This window comes from Vulpes vulpes, chromosome 4 (genome assembly GCF_048418805.1).
Source record: "Vulpes vulpes isolate BD-2025 chromosome 4, VulVul3, whole genome shotgun sequence".
Lineage (NCBI taxonomy): Eukaryota > Metazoa > Chordata > Mammalia > Carnivora > Canidae > Vulpes > Vulpes vulpes.
Window position 1 is genome coordinate 83,351,037 of NC_132783.1, and position 20,526 is coordinate 83,371,562.

Here is a 20,526-nt window from a genome sequence, read left to right on the forward strand (position 1 = left end):
TAGTAAGAAGAGAGCAGAACCAAAGTAGTTTTGCTAGGAGACTGCTTCCAGTCATGGAATCCTGCCCTGGTTGACCAAGCGACACATTCTAACACACATTTAGACACAGCCAGGTCCTTTTAAATGGTCAGTATTTCATGAAATATTAGAGCTAATTCTAAAGTGGGCAGTCAGAGACAGAAATAGAGATACAGAAAGGATGAAAGTTATCTAAATTCCTGCCCCTCTCCTCCCCTGCAAAATATGCCTTTTGTATACTGGGAGGGGTTTAATGACTATATTTTTGTTATTCGAAAGTGAATCTACTGCTACTCCAAAGACAGGGTCTGTAGATTTCCTGGTAATAGATTTAGAAGATCTTAAATCATGCTTTTGATAATTATGGTTAACTTTGCAGTTGGAGTGGAGAGCCACGTGCCTCTGGATTAAACTACAATTCCCAGAGTGCATCTCTAGGTGGATTCTGGGAAGTGTGGCAAAAACATGCTTATAACCGTGATTAAGTTTGTAGGACTACCAATTAAAATAAATTTATTTAAAAAAAATGAAAACAAAAGAGAAAAGAAAAACAAAGACTTTGTAGGACTAAACAGCTAGCATGAAAATAGAACTACATTTCCCAGAGTGCACCTCTAGGAGATTCTGGGAAGTGTGGCGGAGGCATGATCGGTCCCTCTGAGGGAAAGCCCTACTTCCCAGGAACATTAGGGGTTCCCTGGTGTCTGCAGATTCTTGAGGCCTAGGAAGTCGCCCTCCCCCAACAGAATTCAGAGTGAGTACAGCGGAACAGAAAACTGTTGAGCTTCTAAGCTCAGGAGGGATTTTATGGGAAGGCATAATCAAAACTTGAAAAAAAAAAAAAAAGCTCTCGGTCACAGCATTTTGTGATGTTAGCTTAGTCTCCTCCTTCTTGGAGAAACTAAGGAATGAACACGGTTTTGCATCATAACTCAGGAACTATCTCTTTAACTAAAGCTAATATTTTTCTGGTACTTTCTTGGACAGTCGTTTAAATATGGAATTTGCTGACTTCTTTGCATTGTGCCTGCATTATTTTTGAATTAAGGGAGGAAACTTTTTATTTTTATTTTTTTTTTAAGAAAGCGAACCATAAAGCTGCTTAGTAAGATCTTGAAATCTGGATCCCAGTGGATCCTCAGTTTTGTGTATTTCCCCATTCCACTGAGGTCCACAGTAATGAATAGACAGACTGAAGAGCTCTCTCAAACACTACCAAACTTCTCGGAAGAAATAACCACAGAGATTGGAGTGGGCCTTTGCTTCATGCGGTTGTATTTTCTAAAGTAATTGTTCTTCTGTTAAGACGAACAGGATGAGAAATGTGGGAATTATTTAGTACAGGGCCTTGAGAGAAATGGTTAATCTTATCAGCCTTGCCTCCTCATGGAATAGTTTTTGGTAACAATAATATTATTTTTCGTCTCTATCAGTCTTTGTATCAGACATAAATTATAAAAGAATGTTGAAAAGTGCTTTCCCATGTATGTCTCATCAAAACATGAGTTTTGGAGCCAGATAGCCCTGGGTTTGAAACTGCTGCTTTCTAAATTATGATTTCAGGTTAGTTAAAGCTTTATCTTCCTCACTTGTAAAATGGGATAAATTCATTCATTCTCATTGATAGTGTTTTACAATGTGATAGACACAGTGCTAGGGGCTATAGATAGGAAAGACACAATTCCAACATTTAAAGATTTTACAGATCTGAGAATTAGGTATGTGAAAACCTGACATGGTTATAGTATACTTTAGATCCATTTTCTCTCCTTCCTTCCTTCCCCTGTGAGAAGTGAGATAGAAACCAAGCTCCCAGAAGTTAGATGACAGCTCCAGATCACAAATTCAGTCAGTGACAGAGCCCAGAATAAAATTGAGTCTCTTTAATTGTTTGCTTCCCTGTCCCTTCCTTGGTTTGGAGATACACACAGACCCTATAAACAAAACAGGCCTGAGCTTGTCATCTAACATAAGAATAACGGTGCTAGTATTTTCTTCCAAGACTTATTTTGTGAATAGTGAACTTTTATCCCCAGCATGCTCTCAGGAGTAAAATACAATAATAGCTGCCAATTTAAACAAAAACAATGATTCTGTTGGAAATGTGGCATTTGAGCAGCTGGATTTGAGTATCATGGCAGGTTTATCAGTTGTTTTCCAGCATGTTTGCTAAAGGTGAGACCTTAAGCCAATACACTTTGAATAAAACATCGCACTGAAGACCATTAAGAGAGTAAAAAATCACAAACCAGTTAGAAAAAAGTAACACATTTTCTCTGCATTAGATTCCTAAATAGCATGGAGTTATAAGAAATTATATTTTCATTCTAATGTAATTTCACATATTCTCATTGTTATAAGAGCCTTTTTTTTTTTTTTTTTTTTGTATCGAGGTTCTTTCTGAATGGCTGCTTCACAAAGAAAAGCAATACAAGGCAGCCCAGGTGGCTCAGCGGTTTAGCGCCGCCTTCAGCCCAGGGCCTGTTCTTGGAGACCTTGGATCGAGTCCCCACGTCGGGCTCCCTGTGTGGAGTCTGTTGGTGTCTCTGTCTCTCTGTCTCATGAATAATAGATAAAGTTTAAAAAAAGAAAAGAAAAGCAATACATATAACAGTTGGTTCCTATAACGTGTTTCTGTGATATTTTGGAAAAATACAATAAATGTACTATAAGATTCTAAAATCTAGAGTGGGGATCCTTGGGTGGCGCAGCGGTTTAGCACCTGTCTTTGACCCAGGGCGCAATCCTGGAGACCCGGGATCGAATCCATTGTCGGGCTCCCGGTGCATGGAGCCTGCTTCTCCCTCTGCCTGTGTCTCTGCCTCTCTCTCTCTCTCTCTCTCTCTGTGTGACTATCATCAATAAATAAAAAATAAAATAAAACAAAATAAAATCTAGAGTGGCCAAAACCACAGTAAATAAATGAGCACAGGACATCAAGCAGTTTGCAAAAGGGGAACTAGATCTATTAAATCTCAAAACACTTTCAATCTCTATAGTTATCAAAGAAATATAAAATGAAAGTTCTTGAAAGTTTGGCAATGTGTAGAAGACCCATATGATTTTAAACTGAATTTTGTCCCAGTAATTCTACTTTGGGAAATTTAAAGAAGTAACCTGAAAATATCAGCACACAGATTTAGTGGTATTTTATTTCTGATAATTTAAAATCAGAGCAACCTAAATGTCTAAAATACATTGAGAATGTTTAGAAAAATAAGGATGTCTACCTGAATGTAGTATTTTGCAGCTTAAAAAATTATGTAGCTTGTACAAAAACATAGAAAACTGCTTGTGATGTATTTCATGAAAGCAAGTTGACAAAAATGTGTCCTCTGATTACAAATATGTAGAATTTGTATGTCTAAAAAGATTAGGAAACACATATTAAATTATGTTATGTTTATGTGGCCACATTATGGATGCCCTCACAATTCTCTTTTTTAGAGATCCTGTAATGTAGTTCTCTTAATTTTATAATTTAAACGACCTATTTAAAAGAGAAAAATACAGTTACAGCTGATTTTTAAGGAAATCATTTTCTCTTCTTTGACTTTTCAGTAATCTCTATACTGTTTTTATGTAAAATGTATAATAAAAATATACAAGGGACCATTCAAAAAAGGAATTAGACCTAATCTTTATCTACTAGTTTTATGACTGTACCAACGAAGATAGAATTTTCAGTTAAAATAAGCCTGGTTTTCTCCTGATTGTTAATATTTTTTCAAAGCTGCATTAAGAGCTTGACTATAGTTTTTACAAGCTCTATGACCACCATCCCATGAATGAGCAGACCACGATAATCTACAACTGGCTAAGGTTAATTTAGTAACAGAAACTAGGCAAAACAGCAGGCAGTCAGTCAAGTACAGTGGGCCACACAGATTAGTTGGTAAAGCTGCAACCAAACAGCTCCTGGCTCTCAGGATTCAAGGAATTCACCAAAGGAATTTCTTTGGTCTCCCAGGCAATTTGGTGAGGTGCTCCTGAGTACAATGGCTTCCAATTAGCCTCATTATGCAGTTAGTCTCAGGAAGACTATTTTTAATATACTTATTTTATTGTAAAAGGAGTACATACATATGGTTAGAATTTTTTTTTTAATACAGAAATGTACAAAGTAAAAATTATAAGTACCCTTTTCAACTCCTCTCTCCATCCCACTTTTCCAAATTAGCCACCTGTTAACGATTTGGTATGTATACTTCTAGTTACTTTAAAAAAAGAAATAAATACATATATAATTTATGTTTACTGATATGTATATGCCACCTGTTAACGATTTGGTATGTATACTTCTAGTTACTTTAAAAAAAGAAATAAATACATATATAATTTATGTTTACTGATATGTATATGCCCTTTTCCTTCAGTCTTTTTTTAGAGAGGGAGAGAAGTGGGGGCGAGCAGGGACAGAAGGAGAGGGAAAGCGAGAATCTTAAGCAGGCTCCATGCCAAGACCAACCAACATGGGGCTCAATCCTACGACCCTGAGATCATGACTGAGCGGAAATCAACAGTCAGATGCCTAACTCACTAAGCTACTCAGGTTCCCCCATGTCCTTTCCTCTATAAATTAATTAGATCATGGTAAACCAAATATTACTTGCTTTTCTTAGTTAATCATATATTGTGAATGTTTTTCCCTGTTACTATATATGAATGTTTCCATTGTTATCTTTATTTATTTAATTAAAGATTTGGTTTATTTGAGAGAGAGAGAGAGAGAGTGGGAGGGAGAGGGTAAGGGAGAGAGAGAGACTACCAAACAGACTCCTTGCTGAGTGTAGACCCTGATGCAGGGCTTTATCCCAGGATCCTGAAACCATAACCAGAGCCAAAACCAAGAGTCTGATACTTAACCAACTGAGCCACCTAGGAGCCCCTTTTCTATTTATTTTTAAGAGCTGTATTTTATTCCCCTTTAACATACTTTTCAGTTAAGATTCCTATACGTATCCTTTCCCTCTCAGGATAAAATCCTAGAAGTGGAATTGCTAGGTGAAAGGGATGTTTATTTAACATTTCGATAGATATTCCCAAATTGCCCCCCCCAAATATTGCACCAACTTATATTCTCAGAGTTTGTACCTGAGACATATACATATGACATATCCATATATGAGAAATGTAAACACATTTCTTCCAGTGTATCAACAAGTCTTTGGGTTATTAAAGTAGGAATTACGCTTTTAATATTCTCCTAGAATGCTTTATAACCCACATATCACATGTTGTCTTCTGGGAAAGCTATGTTTGTTTTTTCTCTCCTGCTAGAGTCCCTTGACAGGTTTTTCATCTAGTACATTTTTGTGTTTTCTTAAAGGACCTTGCATAAAGTCAGTTTTCAACAAGCACTTTTTGTTGAATGTCATTTACTAAATATATTTTACCCTTGGCTAGGACATAGATTGTAGCCAAAACTATCCAAGGATTAGTCATCAGTGATTCATAATTATGCAACCAAGAAGTAAGCCTAAACTTTAGATGTTCTTCAGTAATTTGTTCAGTGTCAAAGCTTACTTCCCTTGGGCACAGTTAAAAGGGTGGTTGGTTAATTAACTGTACTGATTTTCTCGTTTCAGTGGAACTTCTTGACTTTTATTGCCAATGTGAAATGTACTTTTCATGGGGAATAAAATACTTACTGGTATACAATTTAAAAGGAATCATCTTCTGTAGAATGAATTTGTAAGATAGAGAATTGATTTTCTCTCACAATGAGATACACAAAATAGAAAATACCTTAGATTCATGTAGATTTGCATAGCTGCCTTTTGAGATGTTGTCCAAATGGCCATGATTTTTATATTTTTCTTATCTATAGGATTCCTTTTACTTCATTCTCAGAGGGACTTTAGTTTTCAAATATTCTAAGAAACTTAGCCCCATTATTCTGGAGACACTCCCGGTCTTACCTGGTCTATTAGAGTCATGCTAGCCACTGTAACAAACTTCAAAAGTTTAGTTGCTTATGTTTATTTCTTACTCATAAATATTCCAAAGCAGGGGTGGGGGTGTCTTTAGTTGGCAGGTGGCATTTTTTTTAAGATTTTATTTATGAAAAAAAAAAAAGATTTTATTTATGTACTCATGAGAAACAGAGAGAGGCAGAGACATAAGCAGAGGAAGAAGCAGGCCCCCTGAAGGGAGCCTGATGCAGGACTCGATCCCAGGGACCCGGGATCATGACCTGAGCCAAAGGCAGATGCTCAATCCCTGAGCTAACCACGTGCCCTGGCAGGTGGCTTTTCTCTAGATTGTGATTCAAGGATCCAGGCTTCTACATTTCAATGACTCTGCTATTCCAGAGTCTTCCAAGCAGAAGGAGGAAAGAGAATGGAGAAGGCATATGTACTTTTTTTTTTTTTTTTTAAGATTTTATTTATTTATTCATGAGAGACACAGAGTGAGAGGCAGAGAGACAGGCAGAAGGAGAAGCAGTCTCCATGCAAGGAGCCTGATGTGGAACTTGATCCCATCACCCCAAGATCAGGACCTGAGATGAAACCAAGAATTGGACATTCAATTGACTGAGCCACCCAGGCGCCCCTTAGGCATACCTACTTCTTAGCTGATTCAGCCTAGGAGAGATACATCACTTCCACTCACATTCCATTGTTAAGACCTACCTTTGGCCCTGCTTAGATATAAGAGAGAAATGTAGACTGTGGCTTAGCAGCTACCTTCTTTTTTTTTTTTTTTTTTTGCAGCTACCTTCTAGCAACAATCCTCCAATATGGAAGAAGGAACATATATTTTTTGTAGACAGTGGATTCTCACAATAACCTGTTAGGTAGGCAGAACAAGTTTCAATTTTGAGGTACTGAAAAGTTGAACTCCCATAGCTAATTAGCGGTTTAAGTGCAATTTAGAAGCCAGATCATCTGACTCCTATTCAGTTTCTCTTTCCTTAATCTTAAAAAGTCGGGTTTAAAGTATAACTCTCTTGGTGATTCATTACTTTAAATTGCATACTATGACTTTTTCTTTTTTTAACTCCTCTTTTCTCTAAGGACCTGACAATGTCCCTGTATTGTGGAATTGCTTGCAGGAAAAAATCTTTTTGGTGTTATAGGCTGCTGTCAACTTATGTCACTAAGACCCGGTGAGTTGTGACCAACCTGAGGTCTGATTATTCTCTTTGGCCCACCAAATTATAAAATACAGATATCTCAAAATCCTATTTTGAGGATTAAGGATGCATGATTAAGATATACATATAAGGATATTCACTGCAAATCATTTATAATGGAAAAAATTCTAAATTAACTAAAATTCAAATATACCTAAAATATCTAACATACTTAAATATTAAGTTCTATTAAGATAATAACTTTGTGTTTCCCATGGTGGTATGCCTTGTGCACAACACAACACCTGGTGCATGGTAGGCATCGGAGGCTTGTTGAATGGATGAATCAACAGTAAGGGAGAGATTAATTAAATGATGGCACATCTCTATGATGGAATTAAAAACTCTACTGAATAATAATAGTTCATGAAGTTTCCTGAAAATAAGGTAGATAATTCTAATTCTCTCACCTCTCACCCCCTAAGGAACTAAACTACTAGTTAAAGGTAGACCAGAAAAAAACCCAAAACCTACAGCACTACAGGAAGATGGTAAAGGACTTCTTTGTCATAGCCTGGGCAAATTTGAAATCACAAGCCTGTTCCCATAGTTTGGGGTTTAAATTTGTACCATCTGTGTTATGGTCCCCAAACCCCAACCCAGGAAAAGAATGTAAGTAGTAGTTGTAGACTTATAAGACCCCTGGGCACTATGCAGAAGCAAATGTAAAACTCCTCTGAAGAGATATACCCATAACCAGGGCTTTGTACATGAAAAGCTCTGCCAAACATGAGTGCCCAGTCCAAAATTTAAAGGCCCATAAGCATACAGTGTTACATGAACAAGAGTGAGAAAAGAAAATTGCTGTACTTAGAGTAGATATTGTTGGGCATTTAGGTTATTTGTAGTTCTCAGGATGAGACTCTTAAGAACAATAATTGAATTATGGAACAATTATTGAGAAGTCTAAAAATGGCTATATTAAAGTGGTTTTAAAATGAATAAAAAATCATTTAGAATTGAATCAATCATTTAGAATGAAATTCTATCAATAAAGAAGATGGTGTGAAAAGAATGTTAAAGAAAAAAGGCATGATTCTGAATATACCTATATATGTACAGATAAGCAATAAATAGTTTGGAGAATTCCCAGGTGTGAACAGTGATCATCCCTGAATGGTGAGATTCTTGATGATTTCCCTTTTTTGAACAAATTACTAACTGTATTAACTGATTTTTATGGGATGACTTTTTATTTTTTTAAATAGGAAAACAACAGCTTCAGTCTGATAATCTTAGAGTTGTTTCCCTGCTTTTATAACTAAAGGGGGAAATGAATTTTTAAAATTAGTGTTCCTGATCAAGAAGGTAAGGAGCTTTTGGGATCTCGGTTCCAGTTCCAATGAGGCCCCAGGCTTAAGACCTTAACCTGGGTGTTTTTGTAGGTGTTTTGCTTTTTAGGGTCATTAGGGCAAAGCACAGGTTGTACCACTCTTACTGTTCTTTTAGGAAGGCAGCAGTGTTTGTTCTATTGTTTATATTTGGTAACTTCTGAGTGGCACAGGTCTCTCCTTTGACATGCATTAAGTCTTTGCCCCAGGAAGCTGCAGTCACTTATAATGAGTTTAAAAATACCCTGAGTATTAAAATCTCAAGTTTCTTTGGTCTTGTGTTTATAAAGAGCTCATTGTGACCCCTTTTATCATACAGTAAAAAATAGGTTCCTAAAGATGCCACTGGGGCACATTTATCATTTAGCTTTGTAGTTTCATGTTGAGCTAACTTTTTTGGTATTACAAAAGCTCCCAGATCCTACAGAAAATATCTTTAAACTGTGATGGCTACATAAGTGACAAAATCTGCCATAAATCTGAGTCTGTTTAGGGCTTTTAATAGGCAAAAATGGTTATCCCTAAGGCTCCAGAAGGAGAATCTACATTCAGTACCCCCTGAATCACGTGGACCCTGACCTGGTTTCCAAGGCTCTTGAAATTAATCTTAATGAAGGTGCTTGAAAAGCCTAGAACTGGATCCAATGCTATTTCTCTTAGAGAAACTAATGATAGGATGTTGTGTTTTCCACATTTGTATTTTGGCTATTGAAGATATTATACTTATTAAATAAGTGTGGTCAAGTATAGGCTTTATTTCCCATCAGCAGTCTCTTCGGTAGAGATAATGAGCTAACGGTGTCCATGTGGGGGACTAGTGTTGGAGGCAGGAATGTATTAAGGTAAAATCTGCTCTTTATCATCCCTACATTGAATGACAGTGTTACTTAAGGTATAGTGTTTGCTCTTTATCTGCAATAATAAAGCCTGCTCCCATTTCTAGGGATTTTGTGGTTGATGTTTTATCACTGTACTTGTTTTCCTTTCACTCCACTGCATGTAAATTCTTGCCTCACAGCATAATATTGGCAAAGTACCTTGAGGTTCAATTCAGTAAATATTTATTACCCTTGAAGTTCAATTCAATAACTATGTATTGAATTGAGCCATTTAGTATGTTAATTACTGGAGATAGAGAACTAAGGCTGACCCTGCCCTTAAGGAGATCATAGTTTTTTGGGGGGAGACAGACAAATTAACAAATAGTATAAGTGCAGCCACAGAGGTATGGGCCAGATGTACAGTAAGTAGCACAAAGGAAGGAACTAAAATCCTTTTTAGAGCCACTTAGGATATAAGTGAAATAACTGTGATAGGAGAGGGATGCAAGGACAGAATTCTGAAAGATGAGTGCTGTACAAGTAATTAAGTGTGGTTTTGTAATGCTTTATTTCCAAAATACAGGTATTTATTTGAACTGAAAGAAGATGATGATGCATGTAAAAAAGCCCAGCAGACAGGAGCATTTTACCTCTTTCATAGTCTGGCTCCTTTGCTTCAGAAATCAGAACAACGGTACCAGGCCCCCCAGTATAGCCTACTAGGTAAGCCCAAAGAGGACCAGTAGAGTAGACCAGGCTGTGGCAATTAAGCAGAATTTCATCAATATCAGATCCCTGAGATCTTCAACTTTAGAATCCAGATTTTTCAAACTCTTTCTACTGATTATTGAGTGTATAAACCAGAGCTGCCCAAATATTATTTGGTGATAAACTACGGGTCATTGAAACTGCTGTCCAAATTGGAACCCACCTCTTGTTTTGTAAATATTTATTGGAACACAGCCATGCTCATTCATTTTCATACTGTCTGTGGCTGTATTTGCACTACAGTGGCAGAGTGGAGTAGTTGTGACAGAGAACACATGACTTATAAAGCCAAACCCTGCTTAAACCAGTGATTTCCAAGCCTTCATGGAATTGCATACTGTTCTAATGTCTAGGATTTGCATCATGGCTTCATTTCTTCTAGAAGAGTCAAAATTAAAAGTGAATTAAAATTAATTTGTTTTGAGAACTCTTTTAGGGTATATAACTAGAGATATATAAGCCACTGGGATTTGGCATTCAAAGTACCAACTTTCAGTTGTATATGATGTCACTATACACTGAGTTACTTCTAAATACAAAGCCAGTGAATTTCTTTCCTTCTTTCTTTTTTTTTTTTTTTTTCAATGAATTTCTTCCATGGGTCAGATGTTGAGTATTTGAATAGGTAGTTCCTAGCAGTGCAGAAGAATATAAGGATGCCATCAGAAGGCAATGCTATGTTGCATTGTAAACAAATATAAGTCCTTCATGCACAGGAGGACAGATTTTCTCCATGTACAGCACGTGTCTTATACAGACTGGGATCTTGGATGAATAGTCTACCCTAGCCCACACACTCAGCATAATCTGGAGACTAAATTATATGTAACTGATTTGGTTTCTAACATTTTAAGCATGACACTTTTTTTCAGTGCCATAATACATTAACTGTCATGTATCTTTTGAACTAGGGGATATGCTCCTTTCATGATACAATCATAGAATATAGTGTTAAACAGCTAGAGTTCCTTCTTTAGTCTAAACACTTCAGGTTGTTATTGGGAAGATGGAGGCCTAGAGAGGTTAAATTATTAGACCAAGATTATATAGCTAATTAGCTGCAGGGCAGCAGCTAGAAGCAGGTATACCTACTGCAAGCTGAAGTAGATGATTTCCTAGAAGGTTAATATGGTTGCTCGTGATTTATTTATTTATTTTTTAAAAGATTTTATTTATTTATTCATAGAGTCAGAGAGAGAGAGAGGCAGAGACACAGGCAGAGGGAGAAGCAGGCATCATACAGAGAGCCCGATGTGGGACTTGATCCAGGGTCTCCAGGATCACACCCTAGGCTGTAGGCGGCGCTAAACCACTGCGCTACCAGGGCTGCCCAGTTGCTCGTGATTTAATGAAAGCCTTTGTTTTCTTCCCTTCTCCTTTTCTGTTTCTTAGAGTTGGAAAGGCTCCTGGCTAAGTTTGGACAGGACACACAAAGAATAGAAGACTCGGTACTGATTGGATGCTCCAAACAGCATGAAGCATGGTTTGCTCTGGATCTAGGTCTAAATAGCTCCTCTTCCCTAAATGGTATAGAACATTATTCCTAATGGGAATTTCCCAGTAGTGCTCAGACTTTGGAATTCCATGTAATAGCATAATTTCAAAGAAAATTTTGAGAGTACCAAAGGTTATCAACCTTGTATTTTTTTTAAGTTAGGACATTAAGAAAAAAAAAATACTACCGTCGTGATTTACCGTCGTCATCATTTAAAAAAAATAGAGAACATTTTAATACTTTCTAAGCTAGGTGGTAGGTACGCAAATGTTCATTGTATTACTCTCTGTACCTTTATACATTTTATATTTCTTAAATATTTCATAGGAAACATTTAAAAATTCATGACATCATTCTTACCTTGGGTGAGTAAACATATTACCATGCAGTGGCTCAGGGTCCTCAGACCTGCATTTGGGAACCAATTGGGTATAGATTCATGGCTCCTAGTAGGCTTTCCTTCTCTTTCAGGTCTGGTTTTAAATGTAATCATGCTGGAATGCAATGCAGATAGGAGCTTAGAGGTCCCATTTTACCTCTTTTCCAGGGATAGTGTATGGCTAATGCAAATATTACTCTGAAGATGATATATTTTTTAAAAGATTTATTTATTCATGAGAGAGAGAGAGAGAGAGAGAGACAGGCTCCCCATAGGGGGCCCGATGCAGGATTCTCAGGAACCCAGGATCACACCCTGAGCCAAAGGCCGAGGCTCAGCAGCCCAGCTACCCAGGCACCCCTCTGAAGAGGATCTTGAGAAATACTATGCTCTGATAGTTCTCAAATTTGCCTGAAAATAAGAAATTACCTAGTGCTTGTTGAAACATAAAAATTCTGGGCCTCACTCACCTGCTGTTCAGAAACTTTATGTAGAGGCTTGAGAACCTACATATTTTTTTTAATTTTCCCTGGTTGAGTATTATTAGGTGAGTTTGGGAAAGACTGCTCTAACAGGCAGTTAGAGAGGGAGAGGCCTGAAGGCAAAGTTTAGTGTTTGTTTCATCTTATCCTCTGTTCTCGTTTTCTAGCTTCCTTACAGAAAGCAGAAATGGAGATAGAACTCAAGGGCTCTTTCACTGATCTGAGGAAGGCTCTATTTCAGCTGAACACAAAGGATGCCTCCTTGCTGACCACGGTAGATTCTGATTTCTCAGTTCTGTAGGAAATTTAGTAAAGCAGTGTTACGAGTGAATATATGGCATGCATGCACAAGGCTAGAATGACATTTGATGTCTTCTTCTGCAGATAGATCACAGTCCTTCCTACAAACCTTGGCAGGACAGTGTGCTGTAGGCCGACTGCTTATTCTTCTTTCTTTTGCCCTTATTTTTGGCAGGACCATTTTCTTCTAAGGACATGCAGATCTTTTTTAAAAATATTTTATTTATTTTTTTATTCATGAAAACACACACAGAGAGAGGCAGAGACACAGGCAGAGGGAGAAGCAGACTCCATACAGGGAGCCTGTTGTGGGATTTGATCCTAGGTCCCCAGGATCACGCCCTGGGCCAAAGGCAGGCGCTAAACCACTGAGCCACCCAGGAATCCCATATATATATATATATATATATATATATATATATATATATGTATGTATTTTAAATAATTCATAATACATTTAAAATATGTTTCCTTTTATTCATATTTCAGATGCTAGAGGAGTATGTTCAGATAGTTTCCTTATTTTAAAGTTCAGTCAATAACTGGGTAAAGTAGGTGAGCTGGAAAGGAATTAGCTTTTCTCTTTGAATTGTTCTCAATAGGAGGCCCAGCCTGATTATATATGAGCTCCATGTCCTCTCCAAATGAAATCAGCCTACCTTTGTATTCCTAGGCTCAGGCTCTTCTCCGTTGGCATGATGCTCATCAGTTCTGTAGCAGAAGTGGGCAGCCCACCAAGAAAAATGTGGCTGGCAGCAAGCGCGTGTGCCCTTCCAGTAAGATCATCTATTATCCACAGGTAAGCACTACTTTAAAAGGACAGTGATCCAAGAAGACTGTGTGCTAGTCTGCCCAGGGAGTAGTAAAGGCCTATATAATTAAAAGGCTTCCCTTAGTTATCTACTCCTTCATCCCATTAACAGGCCCCAACTCGAATTTCCATCCCCTCTTCCCAGATGGCTCCTGTGGTGATCACTCTGGTGTCGGATGGGACCCGATGCCTGCTTGCCCGCCAGAGTTCCTTTCCCAAGGGAATGTATTCTGCCTTGGCAGGTTTTTGTGATATAGGTAAGAGGTTTAGGGCATGCACAGATGCCCAGAGGACACAAGGGCTTAACAATTGTAGGTATTTTTTTGTTTTGTTGCTGTTGTGCTTTGACTCTGAAGCATACTGTTCCCTATCAAGTCAAGAAAACTGCCTTCTGGCATTAGAATTTTCCAATATCAGGCAAGTTTTCAAACATATGGCATAGCTGAAAGAATTATACAGTTGACACTCATTCACCACCTAGATCCTATAACTGTTTTCTTCATTTACTTTTATCACGGATCTATCCATCCATCAATTCATTTTATTCTTTGATGTATAGTTTGCACACATTAGTACGATTCTCCCTAAATATTTCAGCATGCATTGTATTAATTAGAATTCAATAGATAGTTATAGGTTTTTCTTTTTCCTCAGTCTAGTGGGGTAACATTTACAAAATGTAAAACATGGGATTAGAATTTTATTAAAGTTGAGGTCAGCAGTAGCCTCTTTGTCACTTATTCTGCATTCTCACTAACTAAGTCAGCACACAACTCCAGACTTGAGTCCTGTTGTTGTAAAGGCTCAGGAATTTAAGGCTTTCCCAAGAATACTTCATGAAACTTTGGAGCCAGTTTTGTGCTCCTTTCACAAATGGGCATCTGTATCACCCTTCCTGCTGCAGGGCTGTCCTGAATTAATCTGAGTGCTTATAGGTGAAAGTCTGGAAGAGGCTGTCCGGAGAGAAGTTGCAGAAGAGGTGGGACTGGAGTTGGAAAGACTGAAGTACTCTGCATCCCAGCACTGGTCTTTTCCTAATAGCTCACTCATGATTGCTTGTCATGCATCTGTGAAACCAGGGCAGACAGAGGTAAGTTCTCATGCTTCCCTTATGCTGTGATGTTCCCTTTGCTTCACCCAAGTTGGTCAGTAGGCACCTGTCTAGTCCATCACTGTCTATCTTGTATGAAGATGTGCAACTCACGATTTGTTCCCTTAAGGAATTTGCAATCTTGTAAAGGAAACAATCTCCAAGGAAATTCAGAGTGCCAATGCAGTTACTGTTCTTCTTTGTATGTATCTCAGTCATGTGGCAATTTATTTTTCATCAGGACTTAACAGAGCAGAGAAGGCACACAATAAGTATATCAAAGTAAGTGACTGCTTTCAGGATTGGTCTTATTGCTTGAGTTTGTTAGGATTTTGGGGACTAATTATATGAAATCATAGGAACTTCTGGTCGAAAGGGATTTAGACATTGTCTTATCCAGCCTCGTCTTGCTCTTCTGTAGCATCCCTGATAGATGGCAGTGTGGTCACTACTTGCCAAAGTCTATTGTGTTTTGGTTTGCATAGAATAATATCTCATTTGTCTCAGCTTCCTGTGGTTGCAGTGTGCATTACAAAGAAGATACTATGCTTTTTTTTTTTTTTAAGATTTTATTTAATTTATTTATTCATGAGAGATACAGAGAGAGAGAGGCAGAGACACAGGCAGAAAGAGAAGCAGGCTCCATGCAGGGACCCTGATGCGGGATTCAATCCCAGGTCTTCAGGATCTGGGCTGAAGGCAGACGCCCAACCACTGAGACACCCAGGCGTCCCATATGCTTTTGATAATCATTAATTATCCCTTATCCTTTAGAGAAGAGTAATTTTATGTTCTTTTTAAATTGAAAGTTAATCAAGAATTATTTATATATTACACCTCACTGTTAACCACTCTTTAGTATTTCAGTATTTGTGCTTCTAGGATTTTTAAAATGCACTTTTTTCTTTTACACTATTTAAAACAATATATTTAACTCTCACCTTTTAATTATGCCTCTTTTGCTTCTGCACAATAGCTAAAACTGATTATCTCTCAGCCCGTAGATCCTAGGTATTGCTCAGTTCTGGGAACATTTTCTCACCTTTGGCCAAAGTATCCTAAATTTTGTAGCTCCTAGCCTTACATTCTGTTTTTTTCTTATGTCTTTTAGATCCAGGTGAACCTGAAAGAACTAGAGGCAGCTGGCTGGTTCAGTCATGATGAGGTGGCCACAGCCCTGAGGAGAAATAATCCATATACTCAGCAACAGAATGGGACATTCTGGCTGCCCCCCAAGTTAGCCATTGCCCACCAACTGATTAAGGAATGGGTGGAAAAGCCATCCTGCTCTACCCTGCCAGCTTAGCTCAGATTGAGGCACCTAGATCCCTCCTCACTATCCTGGAGTGGCAAAAGAGAGATCAGTTGATAAAGAGGAGGTGACCAAAGGCCATCTCCAAGCCAACTTCATACTAAGGCAGAGTGAAAGGTGATCCTACAATGGGATGTCTCTAATAGCAGTGTTAGGGAAGTTCCTATTCATAGGCAATCAGAATGCAAACTGATAATGACGATTGTCAAAATCAGAGGGAAGATTGAAACATTAGTTTGGATGTAGGCCCCCGTTCACTCATTTTTACTGAGGCCTCGGAAGCAAACATCTTTCAGCATGTATCTTGTTAATGCTGGGTTTATACTAACTGCCAAAATGTGCCCAGTATAATTTTAATTTTATCTTAGTATTGAAGATACATAGCAAATCTCAGCCCACTTTTCATCCTCACAGAATTAAGAAAAATAGCACAATATAACATTATACAACTTGTGTACAGGTAATTATTTTGTACATGGTATTTAAATAAAAGTTATATTTCTTTAAGTAATCTGAAGAGATGAAGAAAGTGGGAAGTGGGAGCCAATGTCTTCCTCAGAGTACTCTGTAATAAATCAGATGCAGTGATATTCTGCTGAGGTAACTGCATCCCGGCGGGGCTTAAGATAGCTAAGTCTTTTGCTGTTACTTGCTCAGCATGTGACCCATGGAAAAGATAATCACTTTTTCTGATTTCCTAGATATAAAATGGTCACTGCTATTTGCATACCCAGTTATGTGTTGTAACTTCAGCTAAGTGAAGGTGAACCATTTTCTTGTTTTATGGGATAAACTAAATTTAGGATTACTCATCATTCATATATGTTATTCCATACCTTGTCATAGGGGAGAATTTATCTGGAGGAAATAAAATAAATTTCTACACCTTTGCTGAGATGTATTTTTCTGTCTTATAAAGTGAGGATATTGTAGAAAGTGAGAATCTGGGGCAAGGGGTAGGTGGAGAGAAAAGGAATCTATTAGTGTGATAAACATTTAAGTCCAGGTTTCAAGTGTGGAACAACTGAAGCAACGTGCAGAAGAAATATTGTTAGAGGTCTGTTTGAAAAGAGGAATGGCTGGGAAAGAGTTGTATCTTCGGATGATTTTAGGCAAAGACACAAGTGCCAGTGATCCTAAGATTATTTGGATGTGTAAACACATCAAAGTGTGCAGGACTAAGCAAAAGTGATTCTAGAACTAGACAAGATGAAGCACTGAATTTCCCTTTGATCCCAAAAGATCATTGTTTTTGCCATTGCTAGCAAATCATCAGTGCTTTGGGGAAATCAAAGTGCCTTCATCAGGAAATGTTGAGGGATAGTATGTGATGGGACTTGATTGTCCTGTTAGGTTGGCAGCTTGCCCTGACCTGAACTGAACCCAGCATGTAGAAGGGAAAAGCACTCTCGAAAGAGAGGTCCTGAGATTTCTTCATATCTTGCAGTTAGAAGAAAACAGTTCAGGGTCCATGTGTATTACCATCTCCCAATCTTTTCTATCTCTCTGTGGGTGTGTTTGTGAGCACATGTGTACACATCCCCAGTCTGAAAATACTGATAGAAAGGGGAGTGTGCAGGATTCCTGGTTGTGAGTTTCTCAAACTTAACATGGAGTAACTGTTTGCTTTTGGATTAATGTGTTGTTTTGGAAAAGAAAAGATGAGAGAGGCTAATAGAAGAGCTGCGACATTGAACTTTGTTTCCTGGCAGTGAGTGGAAGAGGGCTTCTAAGAAGAACTCCAAGGATATCTGAAAGCTGTGGCAAAAGAGGACAGGACTTGGGTAATGAAAATGGCAGATAAATAAAAGGAACTTTGGTACAGGGCCTGCCTGGCTGGACAACATTTATGTGGCAATGAGTGTCAAGGTGCTAAGAATAAAAAGAGCGCACCCAGTTCAAGAAACAGAAGAGCAAAAACAGGTAAAATATTAAATGTATTTGTCATTAGTGAGTCTGGCTCAAGGTCATTTCTGGTAACGAATAAAAAAGCAACTCATTCATTTCTCATTTTTGCCTATCACTCTCCTTTCTCTTCCTTTAATCCTCAATAAAGATAAAGTTCTAAACACATGGGATGCCTGGGTGGCTCAGCAGTTGAGTGCCTGCCTTTGGTTCAGGGCATAGCCCTGGAGTCCCGGGATCAAGTCCCACATCAGGCTCCCTGTGTGGAGCCTGCTTCTTCCTCTGCCTGTGTCTCTGCCTCTCACTCTCTGTGTCTCTCATGAATAAATAAATAAATAAATCTTAAAAAAAAAAAAAAAAGTTCTAAACACAGAGTATCTCCTCTCAGGGGCTGTCTAGGGGCTTGATTCTTCTTTCTTCTGCTGACTTCAAAACCTTGTATGTACCTAAGATGAGATCACAAAGACTAATGCAAAGTGGACAACATATGGGGCTCACAGAGAAGTTAGCCTGTGAAACTTGTACTGAAGAAACATTTTTACTAAATGAGTCATCTAAACTAGACATGAGCACAGTCAGACTCAATATTTATTTAAGAAGAAAAAAAAGAGCCTAGGTGTGCCGGCTAATCTTGTGTTGGCTTACTTGTGGGTCTGTGATCACTGTTATCAGGCAGCTGTACTCCCATGCTTTGTAAAAGGTTGGACGCAGGTCCTGCCAGTCCAGCTTGGGAACTATAGGATTCCAGTATATTTGAAACCAGGTTCAGGTCTACATCCACTGGTGTCATAACAGATCCTCCTGCACCAGAATCTTCCTCATCCGAATTATTATTGGTAGTCTGGGATAGAGATTCCTTATTTATAGAGAGAAAACAAAATCATGGGATAACGCCATTAGGGTAGATGGTAGTTACAATAAAAACTAAGCAATGATGTAAAACTAAATTCTAAATTAAACAGGAAATTTCCTATCCTTAATGATAGAATAATAAAAATGAAGTCCAAAAACTTCACAATTTAACACACATATTAGAATTTGGTTCCAAAGATTATAACACACTTCTTTCTAGGAAAAGCTTTTGTAAATTGGATTTTTTCCCTATTTTGAAATAGCCCAAGGGAGATAACCAGGGTTAAGGAGACATATTTATAGCTTGCCTAAGAGTTTAAGAGATCTGCAAAAAGGAACGCTTAAAAAAAAAAAAATCTATTTTTTTAGATTAAAAAAAAACTAGATTTCTTTTTTTCCCCCCAATGAAAAAACTTAAAGTAAAAACCTGAGGCTCTGTGGAGTCCAACCACAAAGATTCCAAACTGTTACTTGAGCCTCTGGTTTCACAGGTTAGGGAAAGGATTTGAAAGATTGTACCTTGATTTATAGACCTGAGTATCTTGTCTATTCAAAGTACAGTCCATGAATCAGTAGCATGTGTGTTGCTTGGGAGCTTGTTAGACACGTAAGATCTCAGGCTTCAGCCCAGATCTACTTAACTACAGTCTACATTTTATTTTCTATATTTTACTTTACTTCACTTTTACTTAGATCTTTAAATGGCTCATATGCATACTAATATTTTAGAAACACTGCTTTAGAGAAGTTTAACATGGTTTCTTGGTTTCTGTTAGGTTTGGGCAATATTGGAAATGACTTTAGTTTAAATGTGGTTTAGATGATCAAAGCAAGATGAAGAATGTTGAGATAAGGGCCACATTATGTATTTTTCTGTTGTCTCATTTAGTTCTATATGAATTCTATGACAAGAATTACTAGTTCATGGATATAGTCAGTGGATGGCTGAGCTGGATTTCAAGCCCTAATCCCTCAAATTTGAGAGTCCACTCTATTTCATGTGTCTATTAGGTCCAGGTTAGACACTGCTGGTATAAAAACTAGGATAAAAAAAATTAGTGGAAGCTGAATTCTTTATTTGGAATTGAGAAAACACAAAACACACTATTAAGACTTGAAAATTATTTGGATATTTAAGATCCTTTCTGTTTTTAAACTCTGTGTAAGCTGTTGGCAGTAGAAAGCAACTACAAACTAGTCTGGCCACATCGCATGACTTTTTCTTTTAAATCCTAATGGATAACAAAGAAGAAGTAATATAATTAAACTATATTTAGGAGAACAAGATTTATAATCCTTTATCTTATTAGTTAGGGAAATATTAGCAATCTTACATTCTTATTTATTTCAAATTAAAAAAAATCAAAATCATCACCAAAAAAGGATCACAAATAGAAAAAAAAAAAAAGGAAAGAAAAGGAAAACTAAGATAAAATATAATTTCAGCTCTCCTTCATAACAGTAAGATATTTAGACAGAGGGAGAGGTTAAACACACACATACCATTTGCTTCTGGGTGGTGAAACTTTTGCCAATGCTGGTATATGCCAATTCCCGGTCCATCTGGGCCATGTATGACTTGAGATTATTAAGAGTACCTTTTACAGATGCTTCTTCCCCAGCCTCCTCTGTTTTAAGATCCAAGTCATCATCACTATCTAAACATTCAAAGTCTTCCTCATCCAGATCATCGGAGTCTGATTCATGAGGACTTGGCCCTACACAGACCCCAACACAGAAAGAGCCATATAGTAATTTTTTGAGTGATTATACCTCTCCAAAGAGTTAATTAAATATTATCTGCAGAAAAGGACCAATAAACAG

At 37.7% G+C, this 20,526-nt stretch overlaps 2 protein-coding genes across 11 annotated transcripts in view; one reads left to right on the top strand and one right to left on the bottom strand.

Moving 5' to 3' along the window:
* Positions 1-634: 634 nt before the first annotated feature.
* Positions 635-17,955, top strand: NUDT13 (nudix hydrolase 13). Of its 9 annotated transcripts, none has more exons than XM_072755057.1 (10): positions 695-772; positions 1,452-1,581; positions 7,038-7,129; positions 9,892-10,031; positions 11,469-11,603; positions 12,600-12,706; positions 13,406-13,531; positions 13,689-13,800; positions 14,479-14,633; positions 15,745-17,955. In XM_072755057.1, the coding sequence occupies exons 3-10, from the start codon at positions 7,047-7,049 to the stop codon at positions 15,937-15,939; spliced, it is 1,053 nt and encodes a 350-aa protein (XP_072611158.1). In that variant the 5' UTR covers positions 695-772; positions 1,452-1,581; positions 7,038-7,046; the 3' UTR covers positions 15,940-17,955. The 9 variants fall into 9 exon arrangements, with proteins under 9 accessions (XP_025860252.1, XP_072611161.1, XP_025860243.1 ...); XM_072755055.1 differs by having other exon boundaries at positions 13,656-13,800; positions 15,745-16,835; XM_026004458.2 differs by lacking the exon at positions 1,452-1,581 and having other exon boundaries at positions 639-772.
* Positions 17,956-18,420: 465 nt separating this feature from the next.
* The window catches only part of ECD (ecdysoneless cell cycle regulator), a 28,099-nt gene continuing 25,993 nt past the window's right edge, over positions 18,421-20,526 (bottom strand). For both annotated transcript variants that reach the window (XM_026004393.2, XM_072755051.1), the window contains exons 13-14: positions 20,206-20,420; positions 18,421-18,706 (exon numbers count right to left, since the gene is read on the bottom strand). In XM_026004393.2, the coding sequence (XP_025860178.2) occupies positions 18,476-18,706; positions 20,206-20,420 (446 nt within the window). In that variant the 3' untranslated portion in view covers positions 18,421-18,475. The remainder of the gene's footprint in view (positions 18,707-20,205; positions 20,421-20,526) is intronic.

Coding starts and splice junctions, on each gene's coding strand:
- NUDT13 (XM_026004449.2), top strand. CDS start 7,047: ATGTCCCTGTATTGTGGAATTGCTTGCAGGAAAAAATCTTTTTGGTGT. Junction 10,032..11,468: donor CCCCCAGTATAGCCTACTAG/GTAAGCCCAAAG, acceptor TCTGTTTCTTAG/AGTTGGAAAGGCTCCTGGCT. Junction 14,634..15,744: donor TGAAACCAGGGCAGACAGAG/GTAAGTTCTCAT, acceptor TATGTCTTTTAG/ATCCAGGTGAACCTGAAAGA.